Raw genomic sequence first — 17,836 nt, 5'->3', positions numbered from 1 at the left:
GTTCCAGTTCCTGTCAGGTGTAAGGTAAAATTCAAATGTAATTTAAATTGTATAAGGGCAAATCTGTATTAATTATAAAAGTAATTATTAAAATGTATATTCATAAGTTCTCAAACTGCAAATATGCCCAGTATCTTTTCAAAATTCAGAATATATCACTCAATGTTGAGAAAATCCTTAGTAACTTTTAAATTAAATGCTTTTTACCTGGGAAGTTATTGAAAGACATATTTCAATATACCTTTGCAAACTTTGCAAAGTTTGAATGGCTGTCTTAGAATATGGACATTGAGGTTTGTGTTTGCAAACTCCAGTGTGTGACCAGGCACTGAGAGAACATTTAGGTCTCTGGGAAACTTCACTAGCTGCTTCAGATCACCAAGCAACAGATGATGACAGAGCAGAAACACTCAACACCTGTGTGTCACCGCTTCTGTGCCCATAGGTGAGATAAAGTCTGGGGTAGAAGTAGGAAGGCAGATTATTTAGAGTTGTGTGTGTGTGTGTGTGTGTGTGTGTGTGTGTGCACTATAGATGCATTTGCACTCATATTTCTATGTAAATCAAAAGTACTGGCTTCAAATGACCTTGCCAATGAAAACAGAGATTAGCTTCAACAAGGTTGCACTTCACAGAGACTATGTGCTATGAGAAACAGTGAAATGAAACAAAGAACCAAGACTGAAAGTCATATTTTTTTAAGTCTCCATATTGACCTGATTGACCTTTTCAGTAAATATTCTCCCAAAGGAAGAGTGACCAACTGCACAATTACTTTGTTTTATCACAGGGTAAATTATAGCAATGAATGAGTCTAGTGTTATTAACTAAACACTAAGTTCTTAAAAAACAAACAAAGATGGGGTCACAACAGGAAACAAAGTCTACTCAGAACACTGAGGGGACTAGAAGAAGACCAACTTATAAAGTGATGGTAATGATTTTCAAATGTGATGATGAATTGTAATCCAAAATGGCCTCAACTACAGCTCAGACTTTCAAATTAGGAAGGCAAATACTAGGATGGAAAGGTATCTCAAATACAAAGCTTCAAATTTTTCAAGCCCTTTAAAAAAAATCGCTGCTTCTAGAATACTAACTTAACTAAAGCACATAATTTTATAACTTTTTTTTAGCTTAGGTTTTAAGCACTGGCTGTCAGAGCTGAAATATAGGAAACATTCCTATTATCTCTTTAATTTTTATATAAGACATCAGATAAATTATATGAAAAACACTGCCACATAAAATGCGATGTTAAGTGAATATTTGTTAATTTTTAAAATTGTAAGAAAATGAAAGATGAATATAAATAGCAACTTTGAAAAGCTTTTTGTATTTGCTGTGGTATAATTTATTACTGTAGAAACAACAGAAGCAGGCAGCCCATCCTGCAACACATGGGAACAAGAAATTTCCAGAGGCTTCAAATGTGTATTCCAGATAAACGGATATAAAAGGATAATCACCCCCAAATGCTTAACTAATAAGTACTGTTAACACAAAACAAGATAAAAGAAAGTGAGGAAAAAGCTTTTCCAGGGCTGTCCTCTGACTGCCTTCCTCCCTCCCTCCTGCTCCTCCTAGTTCTGCTATGCTGAAGATGCATATGAAGATTTATCTGACTCTGTCATATGGAGTCAACCTGTTCTCAAATTGCCATGAATTAACTGGTCCACAGATGGGTGGATTTTTTACAGGGGACATGTTTAAAATTGGAGGTTGCTGCAGCTGCTTTTCACAACTACCAAGAATTTATCACCTCATTGAAGAAAATTTTTCTTTTTTCCTGGAACCCTTGAGGGCCTATAACACAGCTGTATTTCTGTATTAGTTTATTAATTATCTAACTGCATTTGTTCACTCACTCATTCATTCCTTACCTACTCAAAGCCCCCTTTTCTCCTAGGCATGAGGCTGTACACATGACGAGATTCCTTTTTATCCCTGCTCACCCTACCAAACCTGAACCAGCAGTCTTCATTTTACAAGTTTATTTGCTCCCTGAGGGCCAAACACACTTACCTGTCACTCTAACGTGTTTGTGGATCCTGTGTATTACCTACCAGTATGTTTTCATGTTTATTTCTGTTGTTTGTTGGTTTATTAATTTTAATCTTGGTTCCTATTCTCTCGGTTCACTTGAGCCAAAAGGCAAAACTTTTAATGTGTATTTTGATATTAAGAATCAAACTAAAATTTCTCCTTTTTAAGACTTTATTTTATATGTAGAATTCCTCTGCAAAGCATGCTTCAGACATTTAGAAATTGTGCTCTTTTGAAACCGGAGTGGTTGCTTTCTTTTAGAGAGTTTCTGAAACAGGAAGGTACGCAATTTCACCAAGTGATTTCAGTGAGTCAAAGGGGCTAAAATCCTGCATCCCTGTGTACTTCAAAGGTAGGAGGCAACAATGCACTCATGGGTACTCTACAGACCAAAATTCTTTCTGTAGAGATTTGTTACTTCCCTAAAATTTAGGATTAGACATAAATACCAAATAAACTCTTTGAACCTCACGGTATAATATTTGTGCTACATATTTCATCTTGCTTAAAATTCAGTATGTTAGACATACAATCAAACTTTCTTATTCTTTTCTATGAATTAAAAAATAGAGTCCATTTTTGGATTTATTGGGACAAATGTTCAAAAGAATGCAAAATAAATTATTTCACTGTGAATACTATTTCAACTTAAGTTGTCAATGAAAATATGGAATTTTTATGAACTCAAAATGAACTCATAATTACTCAAATACTTTAAAGTTTGGCAAATCCTTAAATTATTGGTGAGGTCATGGTTAATGAGAAAAATGCTTAGGTAACACATAGTTATACATGAGCATAAGCATATATGATAGTGATAACATCTCCAATCTCATGATCTCAACTACAAAATCAAAGATTTGTACCCTCAGAAAGAAAGTCACCAAGAGGGCACATGTGAAAGGCAACTGTAAACACTAAATAACACTCCTTAAAGTATTATTAAAATTTAGCAAACATTGTTTTCAAAAATTGAGTTCTAACAAAATGATACTTCCTTTCTTCTAAATTCCATAATAAGCATCGCTGGCAAGTAATGGCTCAGCTAATAAGCTTAAGCATTGATTGGTTATTGTTTTGCCCTTTCTATTTATTATTGTGCTCAAAGGATGAGCAGAATAACTTAATACTGTGCTTTAAATGAGGCAGTCTGGAATAATAGAAAAAGTGTCGGGCCAAGCTCAGGTGATCACATTTTATTTTTGGCTCTACCACTAATGAGATGTTAACCCTGATAATTAAATTAGTTTTCTCATTTGTAGGACAATAAGACTGGAATGAATTGCCTCTAAGGTCTTTTCTAATTTGATGACGACGGTGGTATTGATTAAGCCCAAGCTTGCTAGCAATAATCTCTGCCCATAAATGTCACTGAAACTATTTTATATGAGCCAGTTTCTTCTCTTCCCTTTTAGAATGGTGATACCAGATGACCATCAAAGGAGAAAAGTCACCATGTATAACATAATAAGCACTGTGCAAAAGTGTCTACAAATTGACAGAAATTAAGGATACTTAATTTGTTCTCCTTACAGCAAGTGGAAATTTTTTTAAAGAGTTCAAATGTATTCTATCCTTGTAGGAAAACAGTTTCCTTCAGGGATTTCAGTGGAAACAAGTTGAGAGAGTTTTTGTATATGGAATAAATGTTAGTGTAGGAAAAAATGAATGAAGTAACCTCTGCAATAGAACTAAATTTTTTTTTGAAAATTCTTAGTGCACTGAGGACGTGGTTCGGTGGTAGAGGGCTTTATGTGTGAGGCCCTAGGTGTTCCATCCCTTGCACCACACCCATACACACAAAAAAAAAGAAAAGAAAAAATCCTTTCTCACGTGCTTTGTATGCTGAGGTTCTACTCCTTGTTTTTAGAAACCTCTGGTCTGAGAGGTTGGCTAGCATGCTTTAAACTGTGGGTCTACTGCAGACAACTTCAGCAAGCGCAGTGACCTCAACAGCAGTGCTTTCACGCACACTTCTGCCCAGTCGGAGAAGTTAAAGTTCTTATTCTTCCAAGAACTTACAATTTAAAAGGAAGATATACTTAAAACATATTGGTCCATTTCTGACATCCCAAAATCAATGGAAAGGGAGCCATGGAATCTGTTTATTTATGCTAATTTGATCTTGATCCAAAGGGATGTTGTTGGGTACAATTCATCTCTTTTGCCCAGATTTATGATAAAAAAGCAATATTTTCATTATTCTTGAATTTTCCCTTCCATATCAAAGAAGAATATTAAACTTAAATAAAATTAAGTATTTGTAATCCCTTCTCATAGCACCTACCCAAAAAACCTTCATGTGTGAATATAGCTATCCAGATCATTGCACATGGTGTGCATTTGGGGAGGGCCCAAACACAGTGCTCAATAAAGCAAGTGCCAGTAAGACCAACTGGACCCCCAAAAAGGAGATACAGTGTGGGGCTACGGAGAAAAACTTGGCACCTTAAATGCTTCAGAACTTACAGTCAAGAAAGTACAGATTGAATCAATTCATAAGTTCACTACCATTACCCTTTGGCAAGCCAATACAACAAATACATATAAATTAATTGAAAATCAGCACCATGTGCTGCATTTCATTTCTATTACATATTCCCAAGGAAAGGGATGAAATATTTATGAATGCCTGCTATGTGCCAAAGAGGTGCTCTCTTTTTAACAGTAGAGATTGCTAAATATTTGCTAAGTGGACGAAAATAAAAGTAAGGTGTATAGTATCTCTTAGCCTCTTCTAAGAGATATTATTATTATTATTTAATATCAAGAATAAAATTATAAATCTATAACAAAGTTTTCAAAAGTTTGGTTTCTGTTACCATGTTACTACTCTATTAATAGATTTTTCTATAGAGAATGAGAAAACATAAATAGCCAATACTGACGAAGTATTATTTAGTTGTACTAAAATTGCTTGATTTTTCTGGAAATCTAAAAATTTACAAAAATAACTGATCTTCATTTACACTGATGACTTATTTTCAATTTAATCAAAATTATTAGAGATTCACAAGGATTCTAACAATATTGGAACCAATGGGTAACTTTTACTCCAATGGCTCATTGTCTTCATTAGAATAAAAAAAGGAAAACAGGCAACAGAAAAAAAAAATATACCAGAATGCTTATGTTGATCACCTACCTATGAGTTGTGAAATTAAGGCTGGTTTTTATTGTCTTTTTGATCCTTTCTCTATTTTCAACAAGAAATATGTATTTGCTACATATTGTGTATTGGAGAAAACGTTTTACAACAACCATCATCTGAATGATCAAAACAGTTATTTTTTATAAGACAGTATAGAATATCACCATATTAAGAGAAAGAAAAAGAAAGGGCAGCTGTGAATTTCCTCTTCTACGGAATGCACCTGTCTGCTTTTTAAACTCTCAATATAGCTTTGCTTGGGATAGGGATCAATAATTCCCTACTCTGCCTAAAGAAGAGCAGTCCAAATAAGTTTAACTCTGCTCTTCTGTTCAGATTTCTTTATGCATCACTTGAGGAAATGTATCTAGATCTTTATAAAAATCACAGACATGCTATGGAGAGAAAAATTTGGAGAGAAAGAACCTCTGCTTGTCAGAGCTTAAATCTCTAAATCTAACTTCTGAAGGTGGATCCAAGAATGTTTTGTTCTAGTTTTAAAGTAACAAAAGACAAAATGTGAAAGTGGGATAGTTTCACTTTTAGAAGTGGAAAAAGAATAGAAATAGACTGTGAGGGTGTGATAATGATTCTTATAGAATTTTAATATCAAGGGCATATTAAGCAAACGCATGAAATGCGTTTCAACACACCCACTATTACAGAACAATTCACATGCAACCAAACCAGCCTAAATCTCTTTAGGAATTGCAGACGATAGAGCTTCATCTGCTTTTGGAGTCATATTTTTCCAGATAGACTACACTGAGGTTCAGAGAATTGAAATGAACTTTTATCCAAAATGGAACTGATGGGCATCATACTATTCCTATATGCATTTAGCTACTTGTAGGAGAAAGCAAGGCTATTATTTATAAAATACTGCCAGAAATACCATGAAAAGTAAGCTGATGTACAATGTCATCTCTGTATGTTAAAATTGCTTCTAGTAGTTAATTGTTTCTCAGGCACGATGCTATGGACGCTGTAGTAAGCCAATTGTGGCTGAAGGCTTTTCTAGATTTCTGAGAATTGAACCGGAAGAATAATGAGAAAATGATTACCATATTCATGACAACACAGACTACGTTTTAAGATTCTGTAGTGGAAGAGAGCATGAGTCTGAGATCAGGCAATTGGTTCTTGATTGCAGCTCAGTCTCTTGTTGCCTGGGAAACTATATGTCACCTGACCTCAGGGGCTGGGCATCCTCAACTGCAAAATCAGATGGTGGTTCTGAGCAGCCATGGAGACTCCTTCTAATTCTAAAATTCTAATTTCTCTCTTTTTAATGACTGCCTAAAACAAAGGATCAGATCTTTTGCTTCTTCTTTGAAGAATTAAAATTCTATCAAAAATCTTAACTCCTTAAAAAAACTGAGTTTAAAAAGAGCATGGAAGTCTATAACATCCCCCTGCAGGGATTCAAATACTGAGGAAAGACCAGAGTTTTATGTCAACCCAAAATACTTTTATAGCTTAGACAAACTATAAAATAATTTAGCATTTGCGATCATAAAAAAAGGATGAGGTTTAAAGGAGAGGAAGAAAACTGGGTTAGAGAAAATTGGTATACTTCTTTCTAATTCTGTCTAGGTTAAGAGGTAATTCAAACACATTTTTATAAATATGATATACAAAAGATGCTTACTTCTGCAGTAAAGTGAATTATACATTTTAATGGCAAAAAGAGATGTTCTTATGTGTCTCCTTTCAAAACCATGAGAGTGTTATGCTGGTGCATTGGAAGAGTGGGAATGAATGAAGTTAGGAAATGAATAGAAACTGAAATCACACAAACCCTTGGGTCCTTCATCCGTGGGCGGGTGAGGGTTCCTAACTGGATCCCGTATACTGCAATCTGTCCCTGCCCAGGTGAAATTACAGATGCAGGTGGCTTCATTACTACACACCTGTAAAAAAAAAAAAAAAAAAAAAAAAGGAGAAGAAGAAGGAACAGAGATGGAGCATTTTCACTGTGCTTCATGGAGTGGTGATAAATGTGAAAGAGACATAGGCAGGGAGGAAATTTTAAAAAATCACTGGGAGTCAGGTGTGGTGGTGCATGCTGTAATTCCAGTAGCTTAGGAAGCTGAGGGAGGAGGCTCGCAAGTTCAAGGCCAGCAACTTAGTAAGGCCCAAAACAATTTAGTGAGACTCTGTCTCAAAATAAAAAATATAAAGGGCTGGGGATATGGCTCAGTGGTTAAGCACTCCTGGGTTCAATCCCCAGTAGCAAAAGAATCAATGGAAATATTTTTTAAAGTTTCTTACACCTTGAGCTTGAGATGAGGGAAAACAATGTATAAATCAAATCATTGAATATATTTTCTGTTCATTACATAAAAATAAAGAGGAAGAGGAAGAAAGCTTTAAGTTTGTACTATTCATGATATTATTTAATATTATTATTTAATATTGATAATATTATTTAAGCACATATGTACATTAATGTCTACAAGGTAGTTCTTTCATTCATACTTGTTTCTAGGAACATATGTGAAAAACATGCTTAATTTGGTAAATTAACAGATAGTGGACTTAAGAGAAACTGCCCAAGATTAGAGACAATGCGCTCAAGAGACACTGCCTGAGATAAAAGAGCAGAGAACAAATCACTAATGTCCAACCCCAAGTTCAATGGTGGCACTTTCCCTGCCAAACAAGCACCCCTCCCACCTTCCTTTCCAGTCCTTTCTCAACCAACCAGACTGAAGACCTCAGAGTGATCTTCATCTTCTGTCTCTTTCTCTGGGGACCAAACAGCTAGTTGGAATGAACTTGCAATTTAGATGAAATAAATAACCATCTGAAAACTAGAGACAGGGATATTGAAATCCTTACCTCCCTACGAAATACATTCAGAGACAGATTATTAGAGATGATAAAATCAAACTTAGAAGCTTTTGAATCTGAAATGTTATAATACTATGATTACAATTAATAAGGCTGAATTTGACCTTTTTAAAAACAAGAGGAAAAGGTGAGGGGTATTAGGAAAGAAATTCAAGTCTTTTTAAGCATTAGGTTTTATGTTCTTAGAGCAGTAACTGAAATACCTGAGAAGTCTGGCTAGTGACTTTATTTTAACATAGCAATTACTGAACACATACCATGTGCCAAGTACTTGTGCCAGACACATCTTATTTATACCATGCCAACACCCTGAAGGCCAAGAGAGGTAAGTGACTTATACAACCTCACCAGAACAGTAAGAAGCAGAGCTAGGATTCAAACCCATGATTCATTTCAGCCCCCAAATCCAAGCTCTCAAATTGCTAGATTATTATGTCTCCCCGTGATTCTTTCTTCCAGTGAAATCCCAATCTCAAGATCACTGGACACAAGTTCCTTGGACATTTCCACCTTGTTCTGCTCCAGATCACCTGCCTATTTATCAATTTCGAATTACTTTTACATTCATTCCAACATCTCCCTTTTTAAATTATTGCTCTCAGTTTCTTCCTAGCCCTCTTTTTTCCATTTCTGAAGTCTGTGTCAATTTTGAAATGCCTTCCTTTTGATAAGCCCAATTTAAAGAATAGTTAAAATTTGTTTTTTGATATCCAGCTTAGATTTACTAATAAAAGCAACTTGCCCAAACACTTTGTTCACAGAATTAAAGACTCATGTAGCTGTGAATAGGGACAGCATTTTCTCTTTGGTTAACAACAAACACTCCATGCATAACTGTACAGCTTTAAACTTGCAAATATCCTTGATTCAACCTCTAGCCTAGTGTGATCTGGCACCTGGATACTCAGTTTGTTCACACTGAGTTGATGACAGTGAATTACCATGGTGGTTTAAGTTGTTTTGAATTATACAAAATAGTCACATGGGATCTACAGTTTCTTTGGGACCACATCAATTTTCTTCTACCATTTTTAACTGTTGTAATAGTTCATTTTATGTGCCGACTTCACGGTGCTATGGGATGTCCAATTAAACATTATTTCTGGATATATCTGTGAGACTGTTTCCAGGTGAGATTAGCATTTGAATAAGTTGACCCCATAAAGTAGATTGCCCACCCCGACGTGAGTGGGCATCACCCAGTCCATTCAGGGCCTGAACACAGCAAAAAGGAGGAGGAAGGGGGATTCACACACACCATTTTTTTTTTCCCTACTTAACTACTTGAACGGGTACATCTTCTCCAGCCCTTGGACAGGGTTCAACAACTCTTCTACTCCTCATGCCTTTGGACTCAGACAATTCTAACACTGGCTTTCTTGACTCTCCATCTTCTAGAGAGCAAATTTTGGGATGTTTTGGGTTCCCATAATTACATGAACTAATTGCTCATAATATATCCAGATAGATAGACACATAGACAGATCTCCTACTGGTTCTGTTTCTCGGCAAAATACTAATATAAATACCAAATAATGTCTTGGGAATGTCTTGGGAATTCACCAATTTAAATAGCCAGTGATAGGAAAAAGAACAACAATAAAATCAAATTAATACATGGCACCTTCTTAGCAGATAAGGGCACTAATAAAATAGTCATAATCCATGCCTAGATGCTGGCAATAGACACCTAGGAGGATGGCTGAACTGGAAGTCTAGCCACTGTGAATCCTGAGGGTACCAGACACGGAGGTTCTAGCTGGAACAGTGATGCTCTTACTTACTTACCCCATGGCCTGAACAGACTTTACCCTTGGAATCAAGTGGGCAGCTGCTCATATTTAGGGCTTGAATCTGTAGGCACTTCCGATCCAAACACATCATGGATGGGCCACATGGTGTTCCATCTTCTACATAGCCCACATCTGTATCATCATCTAAAACTACATGAGCACCACTAAGAGGAGAAAAAGATCCACACAATCGTTAGCACCATACTTAGAAATACAGTGTCAGCATGAATCAAAGAGGCTGTCTATGAACAGAGGTTTCTCTTAGCATATTCCCAATCTTCTCTTTCCTTTTTCCCCTTCCCAGTCCCCTCTTACTAAAAGAGCATAAAAAAAAAAAACTAACTCCCTTTCTCTATCATTATTACACTGCACATCATCAGGAAAAATATCATTTGCATGAAGTGTATTTTAAATTTTCACTTATTTCTAACACCTAATTTTAAGACGAGGGGAGAAGCATTGGTATAAGAACAAATGAAACAAATATGTCATTAGTTCTCTGAGGTTTTCAGATGTGGCACGGGAGGAAAAAAAGCAGATGTTGAGCAAAAAGTACAAATAAAAGCATTTTTTAAATTATTACTACTTTAGAGGACTTGATTATTAATAATTGAAAAAAATAAACCAGTTCTTTTCTATTGATTTTTACTTCTAAAAATTTCAAAGTTAGGGACAACATGAATTTAAATGATAATGCTATAATTACTAACAAGAGTATCTTGTTGAATATTTTACAAATATGCTAACTTAGAACGTAACAATGTAATTTAACAAAGCTGTTAACAGATATGTGAAATTGTGCACAAAGAAAGCTTGTGTGCTTCAAAGTAACAAGCAACGAAGACTGCAAATTTATTCCAGGAAAGAGCTTATTGTCATAAACCCAGTTAGAATTGCCATCAAATTCATTTAAAAATACAGAGAAAACAGTAATCACTTGACCAATACAACATAATCCAATATAGTACTCACTCAATTTACTAAATTTTTTTCAAAATTATTTTTGGATAATTCCACACATTTTATTCATTCATATAAGATGAAGATTTGGTATTCTGACGATACTAAAAATAAGTGTAGATACTGAAGTTTATTCTGTAGGGGGAATCCCAAAAGCGGTTCAGGTAACACCAGAAAATTTAAATAAGAGAATGGTGTCTTAGAATTGTCACGGCTTAAAGGGAACAACATATACTTGAAGGGAATATATTATGATTCCCAGACTAAAGAACAAACCTCATACCTATTCTCAAGACAACTGAACATAAAATGTTAGCTTACAGCTACAAATAATATTTTAATAAATATTTTCTATGTGTGATTGGGTACTTGTTAAATCACATTCTAATCCATATGCACACTACAAAGAGCTTAAATGTGTTTTTTTGTCACAAATAAAAAAAACAAACATAGTGTTCAACTAGTGCATATTCCAATGCTCAAAATTGTAATTGTGGGTTAAAAAAGTGTGCAGGTTGAACATCCATAATCCAATAATCTATAATCTGAAACACTCCAAAATCTGTAATTTTCTGAACGTTGACATGACTTCACAAATGGAAAAGTCTACAGTGGACATCATGGGATGAGTCACATTCAAAACTTAGGTGCACTAAGAATACTATATAAGAATTACCTCGCAAAAGAATAAATAAAAGTGACCAATAAATATTGGGAAAAATGCTCACTATCATTAGCCATCGAGGAAATACAAATAACACTACAAAAGATAGCATCTTATCCCACTTAGAATAGCTATTATCTAAACAAAAACAAATGCTGGCCAGGATGGGAAAAAAAAGAACTCTGACACTCACTGTCAGTGGGAATTTAAATTAGGATGGTCATTATGAAGAACAGTATGTAGGCACCTTACACCACTAACTAGAACTAGCATAAGATCCAGCTCTCTGACTCCTGGCTATTTACCTGAAGGAAATGAAGTTAGCATACAAAAGAGACACTGCATGCCCATGTTTATTGCAGCTGCTCATAACAGCTAAGATATGGAATCAGTCTACATGCCCCTGAACAGATAACAGATAAAGAAAACGAGGCACATAAATATAATGGAATATCATTCAGTTATAAAGAAGAGTGAAATGCTGTCATTTTCAGAAAAATGGATGGAACTAGGGGACATTTTGTTAAGCAGAATAAGCTAGACACAGAAAAACAACTACCATGTTCTCTCTCGTACGTGAAAACAAAAAGAGTTAACCTGAAAGTAAAATAGTGATTACTGAGGACTGAAAAAAGGTGCAGGGGTGGGCAGGGTGCCGGGAAGAAACTTGGTTGGAAATGATCACTGCACGCTGTATGACTTCATGAAAACATCACAATAAATTCCATTAATATGTACAATTAACATGTATTAATAAAAATAAATAAATGAATGTATAGATTTTAAAAATTACCTTCAAGCTATGTGTACAAGGTGTATAAGAAACATGAATGAATTTCATGTTCAGACTTGGGTCCTACCCCCAAGATATCTCATTATATGCATGTAAATATTCCAAAATCCCCAAAAATATGAAATTCAAAACTCATATGGTCCCAAGTATTTGAGATAGGGAATACTCAACTTAAATGATAATTCCACTCTTCGGATCATGATTTAAAAGAATGCTTCACTAGTACAATTTAGATCAAGTGTAATTTGCAAATCAATGTAATACTTTCTTTTTTAAGTGACTCTCCACATGAAAGATGAAGATAAAATCTAAGCCAATGTTCCTCTTGTAAGAACAAGGAAAATCTTTGATTTTTTAATTTATTTTTCAAAATTTGATTTTTTGAAATTTGTAATTTTCATGCTTTATGAGACTAATATTTAATGTGTTACCTGCAGTCAATCACTCGGCCTTGATGATAGAAAGAAGTAGGGATGATCTCTCCTTGAAGTTGACCAATACGTGGAGCTCGAGTAAGATTGGTACAAAGTAAAAATCCACAGAACACATCACTGAATATGTTAAAAAGAAAAAAGGAAGAACAAGGCAAGAGAAATCAAGCTCAAAAAAAGTCAAAAGTATTCAGTTTACATATATTCAAAAAAAATTAAATATTCTCTTTCCTTCAAAATGTAAATTTTTATTTAGATATTGTAGTTGGTTATGATCCCTCCTTTCTTGCCAGAAGGGCCATGTTTTTGCTTGGGGTGGTGAATCAGAGAGCCTGAAAGACAGATCATGACTATTCTAAGCTACCTGTGGCACTCCCCATACCAACTTCCCTACACAGCCCTCCTCACCACTCTCTATAGCTAAAAGGGGTCCAGGGCATAGAGATGTGGGGAAAAGGAAGAAAGGGAGTTGCTAGGAGGAATTCTGAATAAAGGTTAGAGCTTAACCGGGACATGGCTTTGCTCCTACCCCTACTTCCTACCCTTTTTTTTTTTTTAGGATTTTATTTATTTATTTATTTAAAATGTTTTTTAGTTGTTAATGAATTTTTTCTTTTATTTATTTATATGTGGTGCTGAGTATTGAACCCAGGGCCTCACACATGCCGGGCAAGCACTCTACCACTGAGCCACAACTCCAGCCCCTACTTCCTACCTTTGAATGTGCAGTTTTGCATGCACCTTGCGATCATGAGTTCATAGACAAGGAAAAAATCAGCATGCAAGGATTACAGAGAGAGCAGGACAGAAATGTTCCAGGTCCTTGGTGACATTGTTATACAACTCATCCCCCATGAGGGCACCTACCTCTGGCCCATCTGTTAAGTAAGCCATGACTCTTAAAGAATGGGCAAAGAACTGAAATGACAGATCACTAAAAAGAAATCTATATTCAATAAATGTAAGAAAATGTGCCAAGTGCTATTTAGAATCTGGGAAATGCACATGAAAATCATGATAATATAGTAGTTCACACCCAACTAAATAGATGAAAGTGAAAAATCTGAGAAGACCAGGCGTTGGTGGGAATTATGGTACAACATTCTCATATTCATTTATTGATGGTAGAGTTTACTAGTAAAACTATTTTTAGAAAACACTTTGACATCACCTGGTGACACTGGAAATATTCACTCCCTATGACTTAGCAATTTTTCAACTAGGTACCAGGGCCTTAGGGAAATGTGCGCAAACTTACACTAGGCTACATGTATAAGAATGTTTGTAGCAGCATAGTTCCTAATGGCCAAAACATAGAAAACACCCCAAGTGTCCATCAACATAAAGTGGAGAACTCAACTGTAGTATATTAGTATGTGCATGTACAAAAATTAAAAAATAAAACTGCTAAACAGCTGTACACTCCATGTAAAGTTCTTAAAATGTTGAACTTCAGAAGCAAACTATGAAACAGTGTGTGAAGTGTTAGGGATAAAAACTTAGGCAGTAAAACTTTTAAAAAAGCAAGAAAGCCATCACAAACGTCAGGCTAAAGGGACCTCCTGGAAAGAGATGGGGAGCTGTCATGGGGAAGGACACATTATTTCTGGGATGGTGCAACATTCTATTTCCTGACCCAGGCAGGGTTACGTGGGGGCTCACCTCATAATTATTTAGTAGAAGGCATATCTGTGTGTTACTTTTAAATTTATATATTATATTATATGTCACAATTTTTTTAAAGTTTCAAAAAATATTAATTTTCCTCAACTTATGGGGGTTGGATATTTTATCACCAGATATTCAAAAGCTATCTTGTACAATGATCTAATCCAATGCCTCCCAAACATTTTAAAGTCACAGAGACAAGGAGAAATGATCAGATTGGTCTAAGACATGGAGTTAATGATAAAGTTAATCAATTTGGAGGTACCCAACCCCATGGGTTTTTGGTTACTTCAGGCTCTCCCTGCTTCTCCCTGGCACTTCAAGAACTGAGACTCAACATCTTGGCACATATGCAGCTCACCTGTAAGACAGCAAATGGGAAACTGTTCCCCAATACTTTAGTTTAATATTAAAGAAATGATGGTCAAAGACTTATGGTCTGGTAAGGCCTCATTCACTATCAAACACTGTGTGGAATTGCAAACTTTCATGATGTATAAGCACAGAGATCATTAGCGAGAGAAATACAACTTCCTTTAAATCCTTGCTCTACTTTGAAACTGGAAGAAAATCCTCACTGCTAGGGAAAGGAGTTTTGACTTATAACTAAATGCTCCCATAGATCCAAGTCACTGGATTAACCTGAATAAACTATAGACTCACAATTCTAACTTGCATCAACCAACTAAAGGGCAGCATAAGCAATGTGCTCTAAAAGCCCCTCTCTTCCTGAGTGAGGATGCCTCTAATATGCACTAACCAGATGCTCTTTAGAAGGGAAAAGTCTCTGATATAGATATTTGATGGCTAATTACATAAAAAAGAGCTGCACACGTGAAATGATTAAAAATATATTATTATTGTACTTTGAATAGACCCCAAAATACATAGTCTACATAATTTACCTCTTCAACTTTGTGCATAATAGTACATTCATAGGTCAAATATTCTAGCTAAAGTAGAAAATTGAAACCTAATATTCATTTGTAATATTCTGTCAAAGTATCACTTCAAAACGAGAATCAGGTAAAATACAGAAAATACAGCATATGAGGATTTTCTGAGTTTCATCTGTTCATAGTGTCAGTTTTGTCTATTGTCACTTGCCTCCAGATACACCAGTGAATTTTTCACAAGTATGCTTATTTTTGAGTAGCCAGACATTTATAACAATGAGTGACATTTATCTTGTGCTCGTTCTGTACTTGCATGGGGACCTCCGAGTGTGGTCATTAGGCTCCAAAGCTGACCACTCACTGTTTGCTGCACTGGATCCAGCGGTCTCCGTCCTTCCCACAGTTCCCCTTCTCAGTGCCTTCTGTGTTCAGCTTTTCATAACAGAACTTGTCAGATCCTGCAGCCTCTGTTGGAGATTGGCAAGGGAAGAAAACTGATTTTAGTTCTTTTTTTGTTAACCATAACCAGTAGTGTCACTAAATGTTTAACAACTGGTTCTCTAGAAAAAGAAAGAAAAACCCTCATTTGTAGCATCTGCCAGTTTCTGTGTTATAAACATTCGAGTTGATTTTACTGATCTTTCCTCTGTGAGAACTTAAGCACCGAATGCAAATCTCAGATTCATGATCTTTGCGGACAACTGAAATCACTTCTGCCAGGGGCTCTCTTTGTTTTTGTGTGCTTTCTTTTCCTTTGGCCCAGCCTTAGCCAGCAAGGAAGAACCATTTCTTAAGCTTCCTGTCTGTCTTTTGTGAACTGAAGCTCATGGGAGAGGTAGTGTGAATGTCATCAAGAGAACATGTGTAAGAACATTTGAGGAATGTGCAAAGACATGACCACGTACCTATCTGCTTCTCAGAAATACCTGCGTTTCTTCACTGGAACTGAGATAGCAAATGGCAAAAATTTTTAAAACAAGTTTGTCACTCTTCTGGGGTAAAAAACAGAAAGCTAACTTGGCAGGTGCATAGGTAAAAAGTAAACCATGCAAGTGACAAGACAGTGACTGTGACCTCTGCAGTCAAAAATCATCTTTGCAAGAGATGCAGTATTCTTCTCTGACAGCCACAACCACTGAATGACACCATTCAGTTCTGAGGACAAGTCTTTCATTTGAGTAGCTGTTTCCTCCATACAGTGGGTATTGTGTATCTTCTTGTATTATTTGAGGTGGAGGCTGAACTCAGGGCCTCTCATGCACCTCCACCTCTGAGCTCCACTCCAACCCCTCTACAGTTTTGTGACTGAGATTCACAGATCTCTTTCTTCTCGCCCTTTCCTAGATGCCTTTCTTTTAAAACGTTACTCCAAGGTGTGCACACCTGGCTGAGGAGAACAATATTAAAAGAAAACTGTGCCTGTGACCACCAGGCAGGAAGGTGCCACCTACTTGTTCCCCAGATGTACTGACACTGGTTGTCTCTGGTCTTGCACTCGCCGTTGTAGCAGCGGCCCTGCAGACAAGAGCACACACGCTGTGAACACACACAGCCAGTTCCCTTGCACCCCTACTTCTCCCTACTCTGTCTCGCTCAGATTCAGTTAGGTAAGGATTATCTTTTTTCATTCCATATCCTAATATTTTCATAGCGACCAGTAAGAATCACAGATATCTTAAGAGAATCCCACACACTTAAAATTTAAAACAGACTTCATAGTACAGTTTCTTAAAATCCAAATTAATTATCTAAAAATTTAAATTTTATGGAAAACAAAAATTGGCACATTTCTTTACATCATACAAAATGATTTTTAGCTTCTCCGGTATGTACATGGTTATGGTTGTAAAATGGCTTCAAAACTATTTCTTCCCATAACAGACAAGCTTAAATTATTTTAAAATGGTCACAACTTTTAAAATTAGATTTCCAATTCCTCAACCATAACATTTTTTTTTTCTTTTCCCTCAATGTGGACAATTTGTCACCAGAGTTAAGTGTATTTAATATTTGGTATGACATGAAGCAACTATGAATTAGAACCTCATTGCAATAATTTTCTTGAATAAATTTCCTTTCAAAGTTACATCTATCAACAAAATAAAAACCTCTCAAGCTAATTCTTTTTAAAATACACTTAAAACTTATAGACTAGTATACCTGATTTTGATTGCAGGCATATCCATCTTGCTTATGAAGATTTGGCGGGCACTGAAAAATATCATCTTTTTGTTAAAAGTCTGGCATGCTAAGCACCATATTCAAACACTGTGCTCAAAGTATTAGAATGCCAAAAAGTGCAAATCTGGTGAATATCTAATTGGGAACATTTAGAAAAACACATACAACTCCTTAAGTAGGTTATCCAAATTAATTCTATCAGGGTAAAATAAATAAATAAGGCTCACAAAGTGGCTGCTTTTTTAAGTTTCTCTATTTACTGTGAGATGGACTAGGATAATATATTCACTTGCCTATGGAGATAAAAGTAGAAGGAATTAAAATGGACAGTGAAGGAAATGAATCAGCTTGTTATGTAGGAGTGGACACACTCGAGAACTAATTTGCAAGACCCCGC

The 17,836-nt window shown here is 35.8% G+C and overlaps 1 protein-coding gene across 4 annotated transcripts in view; it reads right to left on the bottom strand.

Annotated features, from left to right (window-relative positions):
• The window catches only part of Adam23 (ADAM metallopeptidase domain 23), a 156,414-nt gene that overhangs the window by 15,210 nt on the left and 123,368 nt on the right, over positions 1–17,836 (bottom strand). For 3 of the 4 annotated variants that reach the window (XM_047546469.1, XM_047546468.1, XM_047546470.1), the window contains exons 19-24: positions 17,419–17,469; positions 16,710–16,773; positions 15,620–15,725; positions 12,695–12,814; positions 9,842–10,010; positions 6,999–7,110 (exon numbers count right to left, since the gene is read on the bottom strand). In XM_047546469.1, the coding sequence (XP_047402425.1) occupies positions 6,999–7,110; positions 9,842–10,010; positions 12,695–12,814; positions 15,620–15,725; positions 16,710–16,773; positions 17,419–17,469 (622 nt within the window). The remainder of the gene's footprint in view (positions 1–6,998; positions 7,111–9,841; positions 10,011–12,694; positions 12,815–15,619; positions 15,726–16,709; positions 16,774–17,418; positions 17,470–17,836) is intronic. The other variant, XM_047546471.1, reaches the window with a different exon arrangement.

Source organism: Sciurus carolinensis, chromosome 3 (assembly GCF_902686445.1).
Source record: "Sciurus carolinensis chromosome 3, mSciCar1.2, whole genome shotgun sequence".
Lineage (NCBI taxonomy): Eukaryota > Metazoa > Chordata > Mammalia > Rodentia > Sciuridae > Sciurus > Sciurus carolinensis.
This window is presented reverse-complemented; position numbering and strand designations above follow the sequence as displayed.